Source organism: Rhinopithecus roxellana, chromosome 2 (assembly GCF_007565055.1).
Source record: "Rhinopithecus roxellana isolate Shanxi Qingling chromosome 2, ASM756505v1, whole genome shotgun sequence".
NCBI classification, from domain to species: domain Eukaryota; kingdom Metazoa; phylum Chordata; class Mammalia; order Primates; family Cercopithecidae; genus Rhinopithecus; species Rhinopithecus roxellana.
In genome coordinates, this window is record NC_044550.1 from 145966602 (window position 1) to 145992877 (window position 26276).

The window sequence follows — 26276 nt, forward strand, 5'->3', positions numbered from 1 at the left end:
TGAATAATCGAGGAAAACTTCCCTGGCCTTGCTAGCGATCTAGACATCCAAATACAAGAAGCTCAAAGAACACCTGAGAAATACATCACAAAAAGATCATCACCTCAGCACACAGTCATCAGATTATCTAAAGTCAAGATGAAGAAAAAAATCTTAAGAGCTACAAGGCAAAAACATCAGGTAACCTATAAATGAAAACCTATCAGATTAACAGCAGATTTCTCAGCAGAAACCCTATAAGTTAGAAGGGACTGAGGTCCTACCTTAAGCCTCAAGCAAAACAATTATCAGCCAAGAATTTTGTATCCAGTGAAACTAAGCTTCATAAATGAAGGAAAGATACCGTTTTTTCCAGAAAACAAATGCTCAGAGAATTTGCCACTACCAAGCCAGCACTACAAGAACTGCTAAAAGCAGCTCTAAATCTTGAAACAAATCCTTGAAATACACCAAAATAGAACTTAAAGCATAAATCTCAGAGGACCTGTAAAATAATAACATGATGAAAAAAAAAAGTATTCAGGCAACAAATAGTATGATGAATAGAATAGAATCTCACATGTCAATACTAACATTGAATGTAAATGGCCTAAATGCTCCACTTAAGAGATACAGAATGGCAGAATGGATAAGAATTCACCAACCAAGGCTGGCCGCGGTGGCTCAAGCCTGTAATCCCAGCACTTTGGGAGGTCGAGACGGGCAGATCACGAGGTCAGGAGATCGAGACCATCCTGGCTAACACGGTGAAACCCCGTCTCCACTAAAAAAATACAAAAAATTAGCCGGGCGTGGTGGCGGGCGCCTGTAGTCCCAGCTACTCCAGAGGCTGAGCCAGGAGAATGGCGTGGACCTGGGAGGCGGAGCTTGCAGTGAGCCGAGATCACGCCACTGCACTCCAGCCTGGGCGACAGAGCAAGACTCCTTCTCAAAAAAAAAAAAAAAAAAAAAAAAAAAGAATTCACCAACCAAGTATCTGCTGTCTTTGAGAGACTTATCTGACATATTAGGGCTCATAAAACTTAAGGTAAAGGGGTGGAAAAAGATATTCTATGCAAATGGACACCAAAAGCAAGCAGGAGTAGCTATTCTTATACTAGACAAAACAAACATAAAGCAACAGCAGTAAAAGACAAAGAGGGACATTATATAATAAAAGGACTAGTTCAACAGGAAATATTACAATCCTAAATATATATGCACTTAACACAAGAGCTCCCACATTTATAAAACAATTAGTACTAGACTTATGAAAGGAGATAGCAGCACAATAATAGTGGGGGACTTCAAATACCCCAATGACAGCACTAGACAGGTCAAGACAGAAAGTCAACAAAGAAACAATGTAAATTATACTCTAGAACAAATGGACTTAACAGATATTTACAGAACATTGTACCCAACTGAATATACATTCTATTCATCAGCACATGGAACATTCTCCAAGATAGACCATATGATAGGCTGCAAAACAAGTCTCAACAAATTTAAGAAATTCAAAATTATAGCAAGTACTATCTTAGACCACAGTGGAATCCAATTGGAAATCAACTCCAAAAGGAAACTTCAAAACTATGCAAATACACGAAAATTAAATAACCTGCTCCTGAATGATCATTGGGTCAACAATGAAATCAAGATGGAAATTAAAAAATTATTTGAACTGAGCAACAGTGACACAAACTATCAAAACCTCTGGGATACAGCACAAGCGGTGCTAAGGGGAAGGTTCATAGTACTAAATGTCTACATCAAAAAGTCAGAAAGAGCACAAATAGACAATCTAAGGTCACACGTCAAGGAACCAGGGGAACAAGAACAAACCAACCCCAAACCCAGCAGAATAAATTACCAAGATCAGAGCAGAACTAAATGAAATAGAAACAACAACAAAAAAATACGAAGTATAAATTAAAAAGTTGATTCTTTGAAAAGAAATAAAATTGATAAACCATTAGTGAGATTAACCAAGAAAATAAGAGAGAAGCTCCAAATAAGCTCAATTAGAAACAAAACAGGAGATATAATATAACCAACACGACCAAAGTACAAAAGATCATTCAAGGTACTGTGAACACTTACATGTGCATAAACTAAAAAACCCAGAGGAGATGGGTAAATTCCTGGAAATATACAAGTCTCCTAGATTAAACCAGGAAGATATAGAATCTCTGAACAGATCAGCAGCAAGATTGAAATGGTAATTAAAAAGTTACCAACAAAAAAGATCCAGGACCAGACGAATTCCCAGCTGAATTCTATCAGCCATTCAAAGAAGAATTGGTACCAATCCTATTGACACTATTCCAAAGATAGAGAAAGAGGGAATCCTTTCAAAGTCATTCTATGAAGCCAGTATCACCCTAATACCAAAACCAGGAAAGGATATAACAAAAAGAAACTACAGACCAATATCCCTGATGAACATACACACAAAAAATCCTCAACACAACTTGCTAACTGAATCCAGCAGCATATCAAAAAGATAATCCACCAGCATCAAGTGGGTTTCATAACCAGGGATGCAGAGATGGTTTAACATCTGCAAGTCAATAAATGTGATACACCGCATAAACAGAATTAAAAAAAAAAAAACCCACATGATCATCTCAACAGATGCAGAAAATGCATTTGACAAAACCCAGCATTGCTTTATGATTAAAACCCTCAACAATATCGACATAGAAGAGACATACCTTAAGGTAATAAAAGCCATCTATGACAAACCCACACTCAACATTATGCTGAACGGCAAAAAGTTGAAAATATTCCCCCGGGAACTGGAAGAAGACAAAGATGCCCACTTTCACCATTTTTATTCAACGTAATACAGAAGTTCTAATCAGAGCAATCAGATAAGAGAAAGAAATAAAGGGAATCCAAATTGGCCAAGGGGAAGTCAAACTGTCACTGTTTGCAGATGACATGATCATATACCTAAAAACTCCTTCAAAAAGCTCCTAGAACTGGTAAATGAATTCAGCAAAGTTTCAGGATACAAAAGTAATGCACACAAATCAGTAGCTCTGCTATACACCAACAGTGACTAAGCTGAGAATCAAATCAAGAACCCAACACCTTTTACAAGAGCTGCAAAAAAATTAAAATACTTAGGAATATACCTGACCAAGGAGGTGAAAGACCTCTACAAGGAAAACTACAAAACACTGCTGAAAAATCATAGACAACACAAACAAATGGAAACACATCCCATGCTCATGGATGGGTACAATCAATGTTGTAAAAAGGACCTACTGCTAAAAGCAATCTACTAATTCAACGCAATTCCCATAAAAATATCACCACCATTCTTCACAATTAGAAAAAATAATCCTAAATTTTGTATGGAACCCAAAAAAGCCTGCAAAGCCAAAGCAAGACTAAGCAAAAACAACAAATCTGGAAGCATCACATAACCTGACCTCAAACTATAATATTATATAAGGCCATGGTCCTCAAAACGGCATGGTAGTGGTATAAAAATAGGCATATAGACCAATGGAAGAGAATGAAGAGCCCAGTAATAAAGTCAAATACTTATGGCCAACTGATCTTCAGCAAAGCAAACAAAAATAGAAAGTGGGGAAAGGACACTGTTCAACAAATGGTGCTGCGATAGTTGGCAAGTCACATGTAGAAGAATAAAACTGGATCCTCATCTGTCATCTTATACAAAAATCAATTCAAGATGGATCAAAGACTTAAATCTAAGACCTGAAACCATAAAACCTCTAGAAGATAATATTGGAAAAACCATTCTGGACACTGGCTTAGGCAAACACTTCATGACCAAGAACCCAAAAGCAAATGCAACAAAGACAAAGATAAATAGATGGGACTTCATTAAACTAAAAAGCTTCTGCACAGCAAAACGTATAATCAGGACAGTAAACAGAGAACCCACACAGAGTGGGAGAAAATCTTCAAAGTATGCATCTGATGAAGGACTAATATCCAGAATCTACAACGAACTCAAACAAATCAGCAAGAGGAAAATAAACAACCCCATGAAAAAGTGGGCTAAGGACATGAACAGACAATCCTCAAAAGAGGATACACAAATGGCCAACAAACATGAAAAAGTGCTCAACACCACTAATTACCAGGGAAATGCAAATCAAAACCACAATGTGATACCACCTTACTCCCGCAAGAATGGCCATAATCAAAAACTCAAAAAATAACAGACATTGGTAAGGATGTGGTGAAAAGGGAACACTTTTACACTGCTCGTGGGAATGTAAACTAGTACAACCACTATGGAAAACAGTGTGAAGATTACTTAAAAGAAGTAAAAGTAGATCTATCATTTGATCCAGCAATCCCACTCCTGGGTATCTACCCAGAGGAAAATAATTCATTATACGAAAAAGATACTTGCACACACTTTTATAGCAGCACAATTTGCAACTGCAAAAATATGGAGCCAGCCCAGATACCCATAAATCAACAAGTAGATAAAGAAAATGTGGTGTATGTATATACCACAGAATACTACTCAGCCATAAAAAAGAGTGAAATAATGGCACTTGGAGCAACCTGGATGGAACTGGAGATGATTATTCTAAGTGAAGTAACTCAGAAATGGGAAACCAAATATCATGTGTTCTCATATGTGACTGCTAAGCTATGAGGATGTGAGTGAGGGATAAAACACCACATATTGGGTATCATGTACACTGCTTGGGTAATGGCTGCATGGAAATCTCTGAAATCACCACTGAAGAATGTATTCATGTACTAAAAAGTAAAATAAAATATCCCACACCCCCAAAAACAAAATACCAATGTCATTCTTTACAGTTAGAAAAAAATAATCCTAAAATTCATATGGAACCAAAAGAGCCCAAAAAGCTAAAATAATCCTGAGCAAAAAGGACAAAGCTGGGGGCATCACATTACCCACATTCAAAATTTATTACAAGGCTACAGTAACCAAAACAACATGGTATTGGCATAAAAATAGACACATAAACCAACGGAACAGAATAGGAAACCCAGAAATAAAGTCACATATTTATAACCAACTGATCTTTGACAAAGCTGACAAGAACCTACACTGGAGAAAGGTCATGCTTCTTCTGTAATAAATGGTGCTGGGAAATCTAAAACCCATCCTAAATAAGAATGAAACTGAACCCTTATCTCTTGCCATATACAAAAACTCAAAAAATCAAAATGGATTAAAAACAAACATAAGACTCAAACTTATAAAAATACTAGAAGAAAACCTAGGGAAAACTATCCTGGGCATTGGTTTAGGCAAAAAATGTATGACCAAGATCTTGAAAACACAGGCAACAAAAACAAAAATTCACAAATGGGACTATATTAAACTAAAAAGCACAGCAAAAGAAACAACAGAGTGAAGAGAATCTGTTGAACAGAAGAAAGTATATCTGCAAACTATTCACCCTAAAAAGGACTAATAGCCAGAACATACAAGAAACTGAAACAACAGGAAATAAGTAATTCCCTTAGAAAGTGGGCAAAGGACATGAGTAAGCAGTTCTCAAAAGAAGACATACAAATGGTCAACAAGTATATGAAAATATGCTCAACATCAGTAGTAATCAGAGGCAAATCAAAACCACAATGAGATGTATCTTACCCCAGTCAGAATGGCTATTGTCAAAATGACAACAAATAACTGATATAGGCGAGGATGTGGAGAGAAAGGACCTCTTACATACTGTTGGTGGGAATGTAAACTAGTACAGCCACTATGGAAAACAGCATAAGGAGTTCTCAAAAAAACTAGAATTACCATTCAATCCAGCAATCCCACTACTGGGTATGTACCCAAAGGAAAAAAAAATCAATGATCAAAGGGATATCTGCACTCACATGTTTACTGCAGCACTATTCACGTTGGCAAAGATACGGAATTAACTTGTGTCCATCAACAGACCAATAGTTAAAAAAAAAAGTGTATATACACACAATGGTATACTATTCAGCCATGAAGAATAATGACATCATGCCATTTGCAGCATCATAGATGAAACTGGAGGTCATTATCAAGTGAAATATGCCAGGCACAAAATGACAAACACTGCACATTCTCACTTACATGTGATAACTAAAATAATATGATCACATAGAGGTAGAGAGTACAAACACCAACAGGGAAGGGTGAGACACAGGGAGGAGGAAGGAAGGAGGGAGGATAAAGAGGACGGGGTTATAGAGTACAAACATACTGTGTGATAGAAGGAATCAATTCAATGTTTGATAGCAGAGTAGGGTGACTATACTCCACAAAAAATGTATTGTACTAAGCTGACGGACACTCTAAGTATCCTGGCTTGATCACTCTGCATTATATACATGTAACAATTTCTCATGTACCCCATAAATTTGTACAAGTAATAAAAACAAGACTGAGACAGGAGGATCACTTGAGCCCAGGAATCTGAGGTTATAGGTTATAATGCGCTATGATCACGTCACTGCCCTCCAGCCTGGGTGGACAGAGTGAGACCCTGTCTCTAAAATTTAATAAATAAATGAATAAAGAAAATTAAGGAATAAAAAAGTAACTACAAGAAAATGAAGAACCAATTTAACAATGGGCAAAAGATCTGAAGACACCTCATCACAGAAGACATATAGATGTTAAATAAGCATATGAAAAAATGTTCAACATCATATATCAGGGAATTGGAAATTAAGCCAACAATAAAATACACATCTATTAGAATAGCCCAAATCCAGAACACTGACAACATCAAATCTGGGTGAAGATGTGGAGCAACAAAAGCTCTCATTAACTGCTAATGGGAATGCAAAATGGTATAGCCACTTGGAAGACAGTTTGTCCGTTTCTTACAAAATGAAACATACTCTTACTGTAAGATCTTGCAATTATTCTCCTTGGTATTTACCCAAATGAGATGAAAACCTATGTTTACACAAAAACATGCACATGCATGTTTACAGTAGTAGCTTTATTCATATAATTGCCAAAATTGGAAAGAGACCAAGACGTCCTTCAACAGGTGAATGGATCAACTGTGGCACATCCAGACAATGGATTATTCACTGCTGAAAAGAAAGGAGCTCTCAAGCTGTGAAAAGACATGGAGGAACCTTAAATGAATATTACTAAGTGAAAGAGGCCATTCCAGAAAGGCTATATACCATATCATTCTAACTATGTGACATTCTGGAAAAGGCAGTAAAAGGAACAGTGGGGACAGTAAAAGGAACAGTGGTTGCCAGGGCCTTGGGGGAAGAGATAAATGTCTAGGTGGGGCACAGGGGATTTGTAGGGCAATGAAAATACTGTATATGATACCATAATGGTAGATACATGTCACTACACATTTATCCAAACCTATAGAATTTAAAATACCAACAGTGAACCCTCATGTACAGTCTAGGGTTTGGGTGATAATGATGCGTCAGTGTAGATCATGGATTGTTACAAATGTACTACTCTGGTAGGGGATGTTGATAATGGGGAGGCTACGTATGTGTGTGATGGCAGGGCACAAACGTGAACTCTATCTTCTGCTGAATTTTGCTGGGAACTTAAAACTGCTATAAAAATAAAGTCTATATAAAATACATTAAAAATTTTTTTTCAGAACAGCAAAAATATATGCAAGCTAATTCTATGATTATTAAAAATGGAAGTCCAATATTTTTATTTTTTATTCAAAGCTTTAACTCCTCAAACAAGTTTCTAGGTAGAAGATGATTCTGAACTATACAAGAAAGGATGTGATTTGGGTTTTGTAAACTGGACATTTATCAACCATTTAAAGTGGAAGGTCTTAAAGGTCTCTTTTTTAAAAAAAAATATTTATTTTGTTATTATACTTTAAGTTCTAGGGTACATGTGTACAACATGCAGGTCTGTTACATAGGTATACATGTGCCATGTTGGTTTGCTGCTCCCATCAACTTATCATTTACATTAGATATTTCTCCTAATGCTATCCCTCCCCCAGCCTCCTACCCCACAACAGGTCCCAGTGTGTGATGTTCCTCTTCCTGCATCCATGTGTCCTCATTGTTCAACTCCCACTTATGAGTGAGAACATGTGGTGTTTGGTTTTCTGTCCTTGTGATATTTTGCTGAGAATGATGGTTTCCAGCTTCATCCATGTCCCTGCAAAGGACACGAACTCATCCTTTTTTATGGCTGCATCATATTCCATGGTGTGTATGTGTTAAAGGCTCTCTTTATTCCCTTATCACGAATATTACTCTTGGAATGTGGAACACCTTTACAGTACACTTTAAAATTGTATCCTAATCTTCTTTTTATTTAATATTTCTCTAACTAGTCTAAGCTCCTGACAAACGTTAGGTCTTATCTTCCTATCTCCAAAATCCAATTCAAACTGTGACGGTAGAATGCATACAATGAATAAATGTTAGGTGTTTGAATCGATGAGAACACAAAATCAAAGGAATGCTAAAACTAAATTCATGGGACATGATGAAATAATTCTACCAAAATGTTTTAAAATCAAGGTATTCAAAAACTGCTCATTGTCTTTAAACCAAGGCATTTAACATTCTCAAAATGAATTTAAATAATAGGCTTGAGCTTAAGTTCAGTTTCCAAGTTTCTATGCGATAAAGCAAGGTTGTTCATTCTATTTAAAATAGGAATGTTTCAAGTTGGGAAGTTTATAAACTAGGTAACTGGAAAGAACAGTTCAGAAGGAAAACACTGACTCATCTCAATAAAAAAAAGGGCCCTGGTCAGATTTCTCATTTTACCATGAGTATAAATATATTTAACTTGAAAAATTCAGTTAGAATAACATATTACTATTTCTGTCAACATAAGCTGCCAGTATACCAAAGTCAAGTCAGAAATTGTTATAATTAAAACAATGTAAGACAAACTAATCACATAATTATCGTAGTAACTGTGATCTAATTTTCTCCCATTTCTATGTTCTTTAAAAAATTAGATTCAAACTAGAATCACATTCTAATACAATTTTTAAATATTTTCTGTATTTAACTGTCTTCAGTTTATATAGTATAAACTTCAAAAATTATGTATCAAAAATTGAATTATAAAAATAACCTAGGCCAAACTTTTTCAAAGCACCAAATTTACCCAGAAGGAATTCCACATTTCACCAGAAGAGGCTGAACACTATTACTATAAAACACCAACAAAAGTGTATGTCAGCAACTTTATGTTAAACATCTGTGTTACATTTCCATAGAATGCCTAACACGTACATTATAAACCATCATAAATCAAAACTGTAAAAAATAAAAATAAAAACTTACAGCTCCTTTGCAGTAGAGTCGTAACTTCCCAGATGGAGTGCGAACAATCACTGACATTCTTTTTCTAGCACTGAAAGAAAGAGGTTTTGCATAATGTGTCATAGTACCAAGGATATGCATCTATATGTTTGTCATGCCTCACATATTTAATATTCACAGTAACAAAAATAAATCTGACAAAATCATGAGGCCTAACCTTCCACATATACAAACTATCCCCTGGGTGAACAGTTGGGCACCTGTAAAAGGTGCTTTACGCTTTTGAAGGCATTTTTTATGCTTTTTGAGACATTATGCTTTTTAAGGCACCAGGGTACCATCTACTGTTCTAGTGGAATAGTTGACAAAACAGTTCCTAAGAAACCTGCAAGAGCTCATACCCACCAGAGTAAAGTCCTAGTTCAAGGTTTTCGGATGTGAAAAATATTTAAGTTGGTTTCTTAAAGGATAAATTATGTTATAGTTTTTATTAAAAATAGAAATATCAATACAAATCAATTTTTATTAAAAATAGAAATGATAATCAGTGACACCCCATCACACATGAAGGCAAATACTAGTACTTTAAAAAACAACGTAAGCATTCACAACTATTGTTCTTCAATGATGACTAGCAAACCACTGGCGTCATGTTAAAAACCTGTTTTATGCAGCAAAATTAAGCTAATGAGCACAAACATTTTAATACTGTGTTGGTGACATCGTTTAAAAAGAACTGTCTGTCAAATGTACATCTTTCAATGCATTAGTAAAAAGAGAGAGCAAATAACAGTGAATGGAAGAAACTGGGACAGCATTACAAAGGATAGGACTCATTTGGACCATGAGTGTATAAGCATCCTCCCTCAGAACTGAGGGCAGAAAAGGACTACTCAAATGTATCTATTTGTTTTACCTGCTAAAAAACTGAGATGAATTCAATATACAGCAGCAGTCAGTTATGGTATCATAGTGTACAGTCAGGAGTTTCTTTCAGAGGTATTCAGAAATATTTAAGTTCCCAGCTGGGCATGGTGGCTCACGCCTGTAATTCCAGCACTTTGGGAGGCTGAGGCAGGCGGATCACGAGGTCAGGAGTTGGAGTCCAGCCTGACCAACATGGTGACACCCTGTCTCTATGAAAAATACAAAAATTAGCCAGGCATGGTGTCGTGTGCCTGTAATCCCAGCTACTCAGGAGGCTGAGGCAGGAGAATCACTTGAACCTGGGAGGTGGAGGTTGCAGTGAGCCGAGATCGTGCCACTGCACTCCAGCCTGGGTGACACAGTGAGACTGTCTCAAAAAAAAAAAAAAAAAGAAAAAAGAAATATTTAAGTTCCCTCTTTCTTCATCCATAATGCTCCTGGTATTACTACCCCAATCTCTATCCCTGTACATCAGGAATACATTTAATTGGGCCTTCCTTTGTAATGACACTTATACATTCTACATTAGCCCTTCCTGATTCATGCCTCTTTTACTCCAGCTTTGATAACGTGGTCCCAAACTTAACTTCTTGCTCTTCTCTTTTCCTGGTGAAACCTCCAAATACTGGGTGAATGAGAACTCTCTTTTGTGGTACATCAAAGTAAGTAGAAGTTGCCGAAGGAAAGTTACCCGGCCATAGGGATTAGCAAATACATGATATACAACACCAACTGGGTGCTCCTTACTGCCCAGTAACCCATCACATTCCAACAAGCTTGCTCTCTCGCCCTGTGCAGGGCTACAGCATACCGTCTCCATTCTCCAAGTCTCTCATGCTCCCTCCTCACCCCAAAACCTTGAAAAAAATCACCTTGATGAAAACTTCAGATAAGAAATCCCTTTTTGGCTGGGTATGGTGGTTCACACCTATAATCCCAGCTCTTTGGGAGGCTGAGACAGGGGGATCACTTGAGGTCAGGAGTTCGAGACCAGCCTGGCCAACATGGTGAAGCCCTATCTCTACTAGAAATACAAATTAGCCAGGCGTGGTGATGTGCACCTGTGATCCCAGCTACTTAAGAGGCTGAGGCACGAGAATAGCTTGAATCTGGGAGGCGGAGGTTGCAGTGAGTTGATACTGCACCACTGCACTATAGCCTGGGCAACAGAGTAACACTCTGTCTCTGTTTTGGGGGTGGGAAGAAATCCCTTTTCTTTCTGCCATTAAAATGTGCATATCCATGTGTGCACCATCCCCTCCATCTTTTTTCCTGAAATGATGGAAGAAACATTTTCCTCCTATCAGAGGCCTTCCTTCCACATGTCTGTGAACCTCCTCTCACTTTCTCGGTAACCTTGGTCCAAAGGTTATGCTTTTCTCCCCTGAATCTGCCTCTTCTCCTTTTGTAAGGATCCTGTTCATAAGCATTTAAGCACACTCTGTTCTCTCCCCTACAAAACTCACCCAATGCAACAACCCCTCCATTAAGCCACATCCCTTTTCAACTCTTTCACATTTCACCTTCTCTAAACCATCACTACATACAGTGTCTTCACTCATCTACCCGCTTCATTCCTAGTCTTCTCCTTTTTCTTCTCTCACCATTCCAATGAATAGCTACATCCAACAAATACTTCTCAAACTTCTTACCTAACCTTGCAGCAGTCTCCGACACAGATGACCACTCTCTCCTTGAACCCTGTTCTCCTGGCTCTGTGCTATGACCCTCTCGCTGTCCTCTACATCTTTAACAACAAGGTCATCTCTTTTGCTGATTCCTCTTTTTCTAATCAACCCTTACCCTCATGGCTTAATCATCAGCCTTCCATTTTCCCCTCATTTTATATCTTCTCTTCAGGAGATCCCATTCAGTTTTATGACTTCAAATACCATTTACCAACCACTGACTGCCAAATTGCTATTTCAGCCACAGACTTGTTTCAGGCCCTTATATTCAACTGCTTACCTGACACCTCCGTTTGTATGTCTCACAGGCATCTAAAACCTAAAACTTTAAACATTTCAACCTCCACATCTATTGCTATTCCCACTTCTGCCATCTGTGTAAATGGTACCTCTATCTACCCAGTTGTTCATGCCAGAGAACCTAACGCCTTCCTCTTTTCGCCTTCCACTGCCAATCCCTCACAAAGTCCCTCAGATATTCCTCTACAAAGTACATGAATTCTATTAACTTCTTTGTATGTTCACTACCATCATCCTAGTCTAAACCACAAATGTCTTTCATAGGGACTATTTTAACAGCATCATATTCACTTTTCTCATGTTAATTCTTAAACCCACCTTCATCAGTGAATCCTGAAAGAACGGAAACTCCCAACCCTGCTTTATTTTTTTCTTCATGGCACTCATCACCTAGCATAGTGCTAAGTGTGGTTTAAAAAACGTATCTAAATGGCAATTAACAGACTACTTAATGACAGTCTACAGATACAATACAAATAAGCTTGGGAAAAACAATCACTTTGACATGAAAAGAAAGAGATGAGGGGTGCACTTTGAAAATACTCCATTCGGTTTATTCAATGTATTCATCTTCTTTGGACTTTTCAGAGCATATAAGTTAAAAAAACTTTAAATAATAAATCAGACAGACCCCATTATTTTTGTTATTAACCACTGGCATGTGGTCACTCCCAATCAAGAAGCAACCAAAATTTGCATAGAAAGAGAAATGCCTTTCCTAAGCAATGTACAAGTTTGCCTTATGCAGAAGAAAGTTCAAGAAAAATGATGGACACTTATTTCCTTGAACAACAGCATTGCTTCCTCATGGCCTTAATTCTGTGAAGTGTCCTGTGAATGGTGATGTAGTCTTTAAAGACCCTGCAGCAAGGGCCTCTCTGCCTCAAGAATGCAGGTAAGCAGGTTACATCGTCATGTGGGAGTAAAAGGCTGAACACTCATAGATTTATCACTGATTATAACCGAAGGGATCTATTATTTGACCTTAAGAAATAAAATAAGTAGGACAATCACTTTGCTTTCTATTCTTTCTTAATATATGGTAACTGGTCTTATACTTAACAGAGACACGAATATGGTTTCCCAAATCCTGAAGACAATTAGATATAATGAGCATATAATTAGAATGCTGGCTTCCTGACCCTGACTCATCTCTACCCCACATAAATCTGATGCCTCTAAACATAACTGTGTTTCCAGATCAGCAGCCACAAGACGCCTGGCCATATACCCTGGGCTTGTGAATCAGGCAGTTATATTCCAAAAATATTTCTTTTTCTAAATTTGAAAATTGATACATAGTATTTGTACATATTTATGGGGTATATGTGATATTCTGTTAGATGCACAGAATTTATAATGATCACATCAGGGTGTTTGGAATATGCATGATCTTGAGTATTTATTACTTGTATGTCTGGGAACATTTTAAGTCCTCTCTTCTAGCTATTTTGAAATACACAAAACATTGTTGTTAACTATAGTTATCCTATTTTATTATCGAACATCAGAATTTACTTCTTCAACATAACTGTACGTTCATATCCATTAACCAACCTCTCTTTATCCCTTCCCCCCCACCCACACATCCTTCCCATCACCTGGTATCTATCATTCTACTCTCTACCTCCATGAGACCAACTTTCAAAAACACTTTAAAACTGCTACCAGTAGTCATGCATTGCAATACTCTGAAGAAAGTGGTTTGTGATTTATCTACAGATAATGAGAATCAAAAATGTACTAAAGATTTTGATTTAATATTTTGTCTAAACAAATTTAGTCAAATAAAAACAAAGCACACTTTCTAGTTATTTGAAAGGGAAAAAATAAAAATGGATATAAATTTGTCTTATCCATACAAATAACTGAGCAGATGTTTTACCTGGTAAACTCCAAGACATTGAGCAATTCATATCTTTCTTCCTGCCCCAGCTAAGAAGTAAAGGAATATATAATTAAATACAGTTGGAAATGTCTTAAGCTTCTTGGAAATAAATCCTAGTTATAAAGTTTTACTGCAAAAAATGCCAACATGAACACATTTTCCCTACTGAAATATGGAAGGGAGCTTACTAACTTTTACATTAACTGAGTTACAGGAAACAGAAAATCCAAAACAGGAGAAAACCAAAAGGAATTCAAAGTGTCGCTGAAGAGTTCTTAGAATATAACCTGCCCAGACAAGAGAACGGAGGGCTTCAAAAGGGATGTGGAAAGGAAAGAACTGCCAATGAACAGGTTATATGGTGTGATTGTATTGAGAAAAGTATACTAGAAAGTATGGGAACAATTAATATAGATAATAAGAATAAAACAGGGAAGCAATGGAACAAACGGGTAAGAGATTTATCTTTAGAAAATGATGGAAAAAGTGCCCAGGTCCAGTGGCCGTGCCTGTAATCCCAGTGCTTTGGGAGGCTGAGGTGGGAGAATCAACTGAGCTCAGGAGTTAAGACCAGCTGTGGCAATACAGCAAGACCCCATCTCTATTAAAAAATAAATTTAAAAAAAAAATCAGGTGTGGTGGCACATGCCTACTATAATCCCAGCTATTTTAGAGGCTGAGGCAGGAGGGTCACTTGTGTCCAGGCGTTCAAGGCTACGGTTAGCTATGATTGCACCACTGTACTCCAGCCTGGGTGACAGAGCAAGATGCCATCTCTAAAAAAAAAAATTGGTGTTGGAAAACACAAAATTTAAAAAACAAAAAAAATTATCAAATACAACAATGTTCAGCTATGAATACCGTACAGGTAAAAGAGAAGGCAATACTACACAGAAACTAAATAAAAATTTTTTAAATGAGACATAATTTATATATAATAAAATGCATAGACCTTTAAGATAGAGTCAAATGAAAATTGTATAGTTTGGTAATTAGCACCCCAATCAAGATACAAAACATTCCCACCACCCTATAAATTCCATTGTGCCCTGTTTCAATCAATCTCCTCCCTGCCCTGAGGCAAACGCTGTTCTGCATTCTATCACCATAAATCACTTTTTCCTGCATCTTGAGCTGCATAAAAATGAAATTAAAAAGGATGCACTCCTTTGTGTCTGGCTTTTTTTTTTTTTGCTCGGCATAATGTTTTTGGTTGTTTTGATTCATTTTTCATCCATGCTGTTGATGAATCAATAACTCATTCCTTTTTATTGTTTAGATGTTCCATCAAGACTATATCACAATTTGTTTATCCATTCTTCTATTGATGGGCATTTGGTTTGATTTCTAGTTTTTGGCTACTCTGAATAAAGCTGCTATGAGCATTTTGTTACAAGTCTCTTTAGAAACAGAAACTTCCATTTCCGCTGTATAACTGTGAGCACAATTGCTGGCTCAGGTGTAAGTTTACCTCAATTAGACAACTCTAAGATTTTCCAAAGGGACTGTACCGCTTTATGCATCTGCTAGCAGTATATGATTGCTCCACTTGTTCTACATACTCATTAATATTTGGTGCTATCCATTTTTAAATTTTAGTCTTTAGAAAATAAGAGAAAAAGTGGTCAGGTGCAGTGGTTCATGCCTATAATTCCAGTGCTTTGGGAGGCTGAGGTGGGAAAATCACTTGGGTAGGTATGTAGTGCTATCTCATTGTGGTCTTAATTGTATCTCCCTAATGACTAACAATGTTTTCTCACATGCTTATTGGTCATCCATATAGCTTCTTTTGTGAAATGTCTGCTCAAGTCTTTTGCCCACTTTAAAAATTGGGCCTCAGTATTTAACTAATTGGAATAAAATCATAATAATTTTGGAATATGAGGAAGGATAAACAAAAAGGATGATGATTCAAGAGATACACCCTCATGTAACAGAATCAGAAGATACATTAAAATTGAAGAGTCAAAACATGTATTAATAATCACCATTTTTTTTTTTTTTTTTTTGAAAATACGAGATTGTATAAATGCCTAAAGAAATAGCTAAAAGAACACCCAGTGGTTGCTTCTGGAGTGGGGAACTTCTATTTTATTATAAGCTTTTTGGTATTACTTTATCTTTGAAGCTATGCAAATGTATTACTTGCATTAAAAAGAACCTTAAAAACAACTAACTTACTGAATCTATAATCACCGAGTCGGGTGTTCTTCCAGTGAAAACAAAATTCAATTGCTTGGCTGCTCTGACCAATGCTCCCTCATCTGTTTTAGAAAAAGAGGTAAAAGCAAATACATGATTGAAAAAAAAATATTCTTAGTACAAGAGAAGTACATTAAGGTAATATAATTTTCTGTTTAATTAAAGTTCTTTTTATTCTGGCTCCTGTTATTAATCTAATTATTTTAAAATTACATGACAATTCCAAATAAATGAAGAGAATAATCTTAAGTGTTGGAGACACATATAGAACTCAGAGTTACATTTCCAAAATGTCAAGTCTCACTGTTAGTCATAAATTCCTAAGAAGCTTAATTTAAATGTACCTCTTTATCCAGTATATTTGCCAGAAAACTTTCTCAAAAGGAATCAGAGAAAACTGCCTCCTGAACTTTTATCCTTTTCCTCCTAAATTGTTGAGTCTAGAGAAACTAATATTGCTCATTGAGGATTCAATTTAAACAGCTTTAAATGAACTAATAATGATTTTAATGTCTATGAATTTCATCATGTTAAATAAAACCTTTTTATTGCTAGAGTAGGGTATGGCATAAGAAAACATCACACAGTTTCTATCCTAATAATGAGATATAACAATTCTTACGCTTTTAAGGAATTTAGTATATCCTGTAAGTCACAGATGCTGGTTTAGAATACAGTTTAAAACACTTCTAACAAAGTTCTCATCAAACTGACTATCTGCCCAATTTTACATTGAAAATAGATCCAAAATTAAGCCTAAGTACTTAATATTGATAACTGCACTAATAATATTTTATGGAATCCCTTCAAATGTGTAAAACTTTCCTCACCCAAATAAATACACAAACTTCATTATTATCATTAACAAAAGAGGAAATCAAAATTGGTGTTCTAAAGTTATATATGCTTATTATATTTAGGCAAACACATTTTCCTTTTCCTATTTGTACCCGTGCAAAACCAGCTTGACTAAGAGTTCTTAGGTATTTATAAAGGGAAAAATTATTATGCGTAGGTAAAAAAGTACATTTTTCACTTATGAGAATTATGTTATTCAAATTTTCATGTAACTTATGTCATATACCAAAAATTACATATACAAAGTTACACATTTTAAAATATCACATATATATTTAACCTTGAAAGCCAAGGTTTTTCTAATTGGTAAATAAAAATTTTTATCTAAAAAAACACTCAATTTGGCTTTTTAAAATTAAACTGACTTTTACATTCAGAACAATTTTCCACAAAAAAATACTTTACAATTTCTTCATTTGTACCTGGAGATGCTGCTTGATAAATAATCTTATCACCTTCTCGCTCTGGCACTGCTGTGTGACAGACTGCCATCATTGTAAGAAATTCACATATTATAGGTGCAGTCGGCTGTGAAAAATAAACACATAATTTAAGCCCTTCTCATGTGAACATTTTGACACTGATAGTAATATTACTTCATGTCTATTAAGAACATAGCTGTTGGCCGGATGTGGTAGCTCACACCTGTAATCCCAGTGCTGTAATCCCAGCACTCTGGGAGGCTGAGGCGGGTGGATCGCCTGAGGTCAGGAGTTTGAGACCAGCCTGGTGAAACCCCTACTCTACTGAAAATACAAAAATTAGCCAGGCATGGTGGCAGGCACCTGTAATGCCAGCTACTCGGGAAGCTGAGTCAGGAGAATTGCTTGAATCCAGGAGGCAGAGGTTGCAGTGAGCTGAGATTGCACCATTGTACTCTAGCCTGGGAAACAGAGTGAGACTCTGTCTCAAAACAAAACAAAACAAACCCAACGAAACAAACAAAAACCCATAAAAACATAGCTGTTACACATGGGGGTGTGGGATTACAGCCAACTAAGAAGCCAACATCAATTATAAAGAAAATGTGCTTTCTAATTCAAATTATTTTTCTACTCTTTCATTCATTTTCTAAACATTTATACAAGACAACTTGGTGTTGTCAAAGAGAAACAGTATAGTGAGAAAGGCAGATGAAGCTGAATCTTGTCCTTGGAGGACAGGAAAAAAATTTGAAAATGTTCATTTACCTATCTGTAATTCCTGATCAGATTTAAATTTTAGGCATACAATCTTACTGCACTGGCGTGATACTTCGCATTGGGGTGATAATGACTGAGGATTTTTCTATAATGCTTTGTCTTTCCTCTCCAAAAATGGTAACTTTATTCATATTTTAATGAATGAAAAATTATGAGCAACTCCTATGTCTAGTGGACTCTTACAGCCTGAGAAGACAGAAGGGTGTATCCGTTCTGCACAGAGCTTAGGGTTCATAGGAGAGAAGCCAGATATTTTAAATTAAATATATTCCTGTCTGGCTCTCAATAAAGAGAAATGTCATTCAATTTAATAAAGGAAAAACATTTCTCTATGCTCTTGAACAAAAAAATAATAATAATGTGAAGTGACTAGGAAGATATATCAGAACATTATTTGAAAAAACTGTGTTCAGGCTAGAACAGTGGACTAAACAGACATGGTCCCTGCCATGTGAAGCTTGGTGTTGTGGGGAAAACCAAACACAAATAAATATACACGTATTGTTTACTTATAGTGTGACAAGCACTGTAAATAAGGAAATATGCAAATATCATGTAATGTGACTTGAGAGAGTCTGTGGTTATTCTCAAGATAATGTAATATTTGAGCTGATGAAGTTTTAGCCTCATGAAGAATTGACCAAAGTGCTTTCCATCAAGCAGGAAAGGTCATAAAGAAGGAAAAAATGATGCGTTTTAGAAAATAAAAGGCAATCAGTGTGATGAAGAGAAAGAAAAGGAGCTCAAAATGAGGGTGACAGCTTAGGAAGGGGCCAGAACATGTTACTTTATGAGTGAAGAGAAAAGGCAGAGAATAGGCTTAAACAGGACAGTGAGGGGACTTGATTTCCATTTGCATTTTTTAGCTGTCACATGCAACAATAACTGGAGAGGAGTAAAAATGGAACCCAGGACAGTGGCCAGGAGGCTACCACGGTAATCCACAGAGTGGGTACTGGCAGTCTGGACTGGGGGGTGAAAATGAGGATTAGCTGCAGCTGACACCCAAGATACATTCTAGCAATCAGTACTGACAACTGCTTGGTGACTCAGAGGTCCAGACATGGAGAGAAAAGAAGGCATCAAAGACAATCCTCTAATTCCTAGGAAGAGTCACAAGATAGGTGATGGTACAATTTACTGAAAGCTGAGATTTCAAGAGGGAATAGGTGGTCTAGGTCTAGGTTTTGTAGATCTTGAAGTTAATATTTTGTCAAAGGCTCGCGTAGAAAACAGAGATACAAAAATACCCATATCAACATACTGATAGGGCCCCACTCGGGCAAAAGTGTCAAGCCCACCTGTGCTAGAGAAGATGCATGTTTTGGGGTAACAATTATGAGTTCAAGTTTTGACATACTGGGCTTGAAGTGGTTATGAGAAAAAGCTCTGGGGTTTAACTCCAGAAGACTCTCTAACTTGATCTTATGAAACCTGAGTGTCAATGTGATGGTTAATACTGAGTGTCAACTTGATTGGATTGAAGGATGCAAAGTATTGATCTGGGGGGGGTGTCTGTGAGCGTGTTGCCAAAGGAGATTAACATTTGAGTAAGTGGGATGGGGAAGGCAGACCATCTAATCAGCTGCCAGCATGGCCAGAATATAAAGTAGGCAGAAAACTGTGAAAAGGCTAGACTGGCTTAGCCTCCCAGACTACATCTCTCCCGTGCTGGATGCTTCCTGCCCTCAAACATCAAACTCAAGTTCTTCAGCTTTGGGACTTGGACTGGCTTCCTTGCTCCTCAGTGTGCAGATGGCCTATTTTGGGACCTTGTGATTGTGTACATTAATATGACTTAATAAACTCATATATATATATATATATCCTATTAGTTATATATATATCCTATATTATATATATCATATTAGTTCTGGCCCCTAGAGAACCCTAATACAGTCAGTAACTTCATAAGCAGGATTTTCACATTGGGTGGCAGAAGCTGGAGTTTCTACTGTAGATTTAGCACCGGCCTATGGTACTAAGCAGATAACTTACTTCTATAGATATTCTAAAATTGTTAATATTGAATTGTATCACAGAGGGTTCTATAATCATTTAAAATGAAACAATTTGAAAAGACAGAATATTGATGAATGATAATATTAAAACCAAATTAATAACAACCATGAATTAATGTTGGCCAAGTAAAAAGGAATTGGCATAGATTTTGATAATTATTAAAAATGATCATGAGGCCAGGCATGGTGGCTCATGCCTATAATCCCAGCATTTTGGGAGGCTGAGGTGGGTGGAACACCTGAGGTCAGGAGTTTAAGACCAGCCTGGCCAACATGGCAAAACCCTGTCTCTACTAAAATACAAAAATTAGCCAGGCATGGTGGCGGGTGCCTGTAATCCCAGCTACTTGGGAGGCTGATACAGGAAAATGGCTTGATTCTGGGAGGCAGAGGTTGCAGTGAGCCAAGATCATGCCACTGCACTCCAGCCTTGGCAAGAGTGAGACTCTGTTTCTAAATAAATAAATAAATAAATAAATAAATAATCATGAAAGTAAAAAAAAGAGAAATATATAAACATAGAAGATAATTCAGAGAAACATTCATTAGTTTTATTCATTAACAAAAAGATAATGGTTTTATGTAACTTACATGATTATTTTGGAGATTTTCCAGCAATGATGAATCACTAAATGTTTTTTCGTCTCCAAACTGTGAGTTCTGCCTGAAGGGGGTAAAAAATAGAGTAAACCCAGTTCATTTATACAAGCCCACTGATCTATTTGTTAACGTACTTTATAAGTAAAGTGTTATGTCTCCAAACCCTTAATAAATTAATTTGGCCTGCATTTCTAAATAACATCACAGATTTCATGACTGCATCATAAAATACATTCAAGCATTCTAAAATGTGAAAGATGTTTGCAATGTAATGAAAAATAGTATTTTATAGTTCATTTTTTCTGGAGTTAAATTATATTGCAGCCACATGAAATTTTAAAAAATATAAAAAATAAAACTATTAAAACACCTGGAATTGAATTTCTTCCATTTCCATAATATTTTCAATTTTTAGGATTCTAAGAATTAACGAAAGCTATTATACAAAATAGTCTTCTATTTTAGTCATGAGAAATCTTTAAAATCTTTTATATGTACTGATGAAAATCATATGAAATAAGAACATGAATAAACCATTTACAGAGTATATCAACATTTATCATTCATATCTGAGCAAATATTTATGAACATATTACATTTGTTCTGCAAATGTAAGAACAAATAATGAAAGTATGGAATTTTTGTGTTGTGGCTATCTTCATATGAGCAAATGTATTATGTACTTCCTATGATACAAATGGAGTCAATTATCTCTGCAAACTAACTATCATTAATCTCATGGCCATACAATTTAATACACAAATACTGAGATTCAAAGGAAAAACAAGGAACACAAGTGGGAATGTCAAAAGGGTACAGTTTGCAAAGTTTAGTAAAAATATATACATTTGAGCTTTAGTGCACAGAAGAAAATTTCAGATTTCAGTAAGGGAAAAAAATGTGGCCAATACTAAACAATTATAATCCAGAAAGCTTTTAATCACAACATTTACAGGTTACAAAGAGTATTATCAATGTCAACATGTCAGATATCAAGACTGTCATATTGTAAAGACAGCAGCTGGACAGGAAGGAAAACTCATTGAAGAAAATAGAATTTGAAAGAATAGAACATATATAGTGTCTTCAATCAAACACATTTCTCCAGTAAACTGAAGGAGGAAGTTAGAATGTTTATAATGGAACACATATTTACATGTAGTAATTTGGTCTATTAAGTCTCCAAATCATAAGAAAAATACATCTTTATTAGCAGGTAGTAGTTTAGAATGATCAAAATATCCTTGGGGGCCAAAGTGAACACCTCATCATCACTATCATTATTATTATTTCTCTAGGTTTAAAGATGGAAGAAAAAAACTGAGAACTTTTAAATGACTTATCAATGTGTAGACAAAAAGATAGCATATATCTCTCCTCCAAATTTACCATTTATTAAAAAAGAGTTCATTACTTGAGGCTTTATGAAATTTTCCTATTAAAATATATTCATAAATGGTGTGCAGCTGCACTTTTCTACTTGTTAAACTGAAATGTCAAGGAATACGCACAGTAACATCTCGCAAGAAGTCTATTTTCTTTCCAAAGAATTCCAGACTAAAAGCTGTTTAAATCTGAAGATACACCTTATTAATCTCACCAATTCTTTCATGTTATAAATCAGTTACTATAATTGACTTAATTTTCAAACATATTTATAAATGAGTAGCTCTAGATATGCAATTGAAAAACTTACATGGACATACCCCATTTTCCATTCACTAATGAAGGTTCTGTCAAGAATAATGCTAAAAAAGAACTCTTCATTTAGAAAGTGACTTCCTTCCCAAGATAATTAAAAAAACCCAAAACAGGCTGGGCGCAGTAGCTCATGCCTATAATCCCAGCACTTTGGGAGGCTGAGGTGGACAGATCACCTGAGGTCAGGAGTTCGAGACCAGCCTGGCTAACATGAGGAAACCTCATCTCTACTAAAAATATAAAAATTAGTCGGGTGTGGTCCCAGCTACTCGGGAGGCTGAGGTATGAGAATTGCTTGAACCTGGGAGGTGGAGGTTTTGGTGAGCCGAAACTGCACCACTGCACTCCATTCCAGCCTGGGTGATACAGCAAGACTACGTCTCAAAAACAAAAACAAAAAAACTAGAAACAAAAAGCATAAACAACTCATCCTCTAATCAGACAGCCTGGGTTGGATGACTCGGGCATGGAGCTTCCATCACTCCTCTCCAAAATTGTACAAAATATTTACTTTTAGTAAAAATGAACAGAAAAAATTTGCAAGCTTATATCAGTTAAAAATAAGAACCATCACATTAAAAGTAAAAATAATAGGACTGTTAGTTGACAATCTATACGATTCATAAACTTTCACAAATAAAAATGCAAGCCAACATCAACATTTGGTTACATTTTTGCCTAGCAATTTTCAAGTGGCACTTTGCTTCCAAGGAGACAATGACATCACGGTATTTTGCAAGAAGCAATAAGGCAGGGAGTATCACAGTTAAGGTAAGGAGAACACAGCAGGGAACCCACAATGTTATATAATTTGCAGCTTCTTTGGGCTGACTTAAAAGTTATGATACATTGTAACTACTCATTTTCTGATCATACAAAAATGAGGAATCTCTATAGCAATAAAAAAAGATTCAAAGAATATATGGCTTAATCAGTATTAGCTGTTCTTGCATATGACAGTATGTACTAAAGACTTTTTTTTAATTCAAAATTCATGTCAACAGGAGAGCCACCAGAGAAAAGGAAGAAAAGAGCTGAATCCACACTTTTCACCTTGTAAACCAAAATAAACTCCAGATGGATCAATGAGTTCATAAATGTACTAAAGATATGTGAAATATATTTTTTAAAAAACTTATGAATGGAAAAAGCTTAATTCAGAAAACATAATACACAAATCTGACTACATAAATCTAAATATTTCTGCACAGCAAAAACTATGGCAACAGGCCGGGTGCAGTAGCTGACACCTGTAATCTCAGCACTTTTGGAGGCTGAGGCAGGAAGACTGCTTGAGGCCAGGAGTTTGAAACCAGTCTGGGCAACAGAGCAAGATCCGCCTCTGCAAAAAATTAAAAAATTAGCCAAGTCTGGTGGTGTGCACCTGCAATCCCAGCTACTTGGGAGGCAGAATGGGGAGGATCCCTTGAGCTCTGGATTTGAAGCTGCAGTGAGCTATGATGGTACCACCGCACTCCTGCCTGGGTGACAAAGGGAGACCATCTCTTAAAACAAAACCAACTTCTGCAAGAAAAGTCAAAATCTAAATGACAAACTGGGAAAAAATATTTCCAACTTATAAAGGTTAATTTCTAGGGAATAAAAAGAATTCCCAGAGATCAATTTACAAAAAGATCAGCAAGGCAGTACAACAACGAGCAAAGGATATAAACACACAGTTCACAAGGAAGGAAATGTAAATGGCTTTATAGATACATTCAACTTTACCTCATAATGAGAGAAGTGAAATTTAAATGTATCATTGTGGCAAAAATAAAACTTGACAACTTTGTGCTGTTGCAATTGTGGGAAAAATAGTAAAGTAAATATCATTGGTGAGAACATAAACTGGTACAAATTCTAAAAGAAAAGCAATTGGGCAAAATTTAAAATTTAAAATACTTTGATCCAGTAATTCCACTTCTAGGAATTTATATTGTTTAACTGGTACAAAATACTGTATGTACAAATTTATACTTTGCAGTACTTTTGTTTTGATTTTATTTTTGAGACAGGGTCTCACTCTGTTGTCCAGGCTGGAGTGCAATGGCACAATCTTGGCTCACTTGGAGTGCAGTGACATAATCTCAGCTCACTGCAACCTCTACCTCCTGGATTCAAGCGATTCTCCTGCCTCAGCCTCCCAAGTAGCTGGGATTACAGGCATGTGTCACCACGCTTGGCTAATTTTTGTATTTTTAGTAGAGACAAGGTTTTACCATGTTGGCCATGCTTGTCTCGAACTCCTGACCTCAGGTGATTTACCCACCTCGGCCTCCCAAGTGCTGTGATTACAGGTATGAGCTACTGGGCCCAACCCCTACAGTACATTTTTAATAGCAAAGAGTTAGGAAATCCAAAGGTTCATCAGTAGTGCTGCTTAAAAATACTGTGGTGCATTTACAAACAAAGGAAGCTTTTTATGGAATATGAAAAAATCTCAAAGATACACTGTCAAATGAAAAGCTGGTACAAAGCAGTGTGTACAGTATGCTTTACTTTCTGTAAAAATAAGAGAAAAAATAAATGCATGAATATTCATAGGCGAGATCTGTAAGGATACACTTGAAATTGGTTGCACAGGCTGTCTTTGGTAGGGGAAACGGAGGGCTCCATCACAGGGAGGGGATCAAAACCTTTTCTTTTACACCCTTTGAATTTGTAACATGTTAATGCCTTGTGAACTTAAAAAAAAATCAAATTTAAAACAAGTACAAAACCCATTAGTCATGTGAAATATATAAACACCTTACCATAAATGTACATTATACACATATACATATTACACTCATGCACACACGAAAAAAGCAGTATAACTTTAAAATAACACTGTTTTGTTGTTTGGGTTTTTGTTTTGCTTTTACAAAATTCATCACTTTAATGAGTAAGGAACAGGGAGGGCAGCTCAGACATACCACTAGAATGGGAACTCACGGTTGTGTACACATTTGAACACTTACGCAAACAGAATGACAAACTACACGTTCTTTAACATTCCAAATGTCCTGAGTAGACAGAATTGTTTAACTACATAACATGTACATACAGGGAACTTCTTTATTTAGGAGCTGGGAGCCTGCAATTAGGGGTGCACAGAGAAAAGTATATGATTTTCAACACAGATCTAAATATTAGATTGGTGCAAAAGTAATTTGAGATTTTTGCCATAAAAAAAAAATGCAAAAACCGCAATTACTTTTGCACCAACCTAATATTTTTTCACATTTAACAAGTTTTAAGTAGAAAATTCAAGTTCTGAGTTTTCATATGTAGCTTTAACTTATTTTAAACATGTTTATTTACAACACGGATAGATAATGGGGCTATTAAGATCATTTTCTCATAGTGTGAGGCACTGCAAAATATGTATGTAAATTCAAGCTAATATAGCCATTTCATTGGTCTAATGTAACTGAGTATTGATTTGGGAGTGAAGAGACAGCTTGTTAGCACCAAGCCACATCAATGGGGACAAGTGCACTTGCTTTTTATCCAGCGCGTGCAGGGCTGCTGCTCAGGACAGGACACCTGTCCGCATTGGGACAGGTGTGCACTGGGCCCTGGGCCAGCCTGAAGAGTACTTACGGTCTCCTCAATTCCATTTCAAAATTCATCACAAGGTCCAGGGTCAATAATCACTTCC

The 26276-nt window shown here is 36.3% G+C and overlaps 1 protein-coding gene across 4 annotated transcripts in view; it reads right to left on the reverse strand.

Moving 5' to 3' along the window:
• Window positions 1–26276, reverse strand: part of ATP8A1 (ATPase phospholipid transporting 8A1) — a 267599-nt gene that overhangs the window by 135627 nt on the left and 105696 nt on the right. For all 4 annotated transcript variants that reach the window (XM_030921962.1, XM_010363768.2, XM_030921978.1 and 1 more), the window contains 5 exons: window positions 20924–20996; window positions 17532–17637; window positions 16231–16313; window positions 14047–14096; window positions 9268–9337 (listed from right to left, as the gene is read on the reverse strand). In XM_030921962.1, coding sequence (XP_030777822.1) covers window positions 9268–9337; window positions 14047–14096; window positions 16231–16313; window positions 17532–17637; window positions 20924–20996 — 382 coding nt within the window. The remainder of the gene's footprint in view (window positions 1–9267; window positions 9338–14046; window positions 14097–16230; window positions 16314–17531; window positions 17638–20923; window positions 20997–26276) is intronic.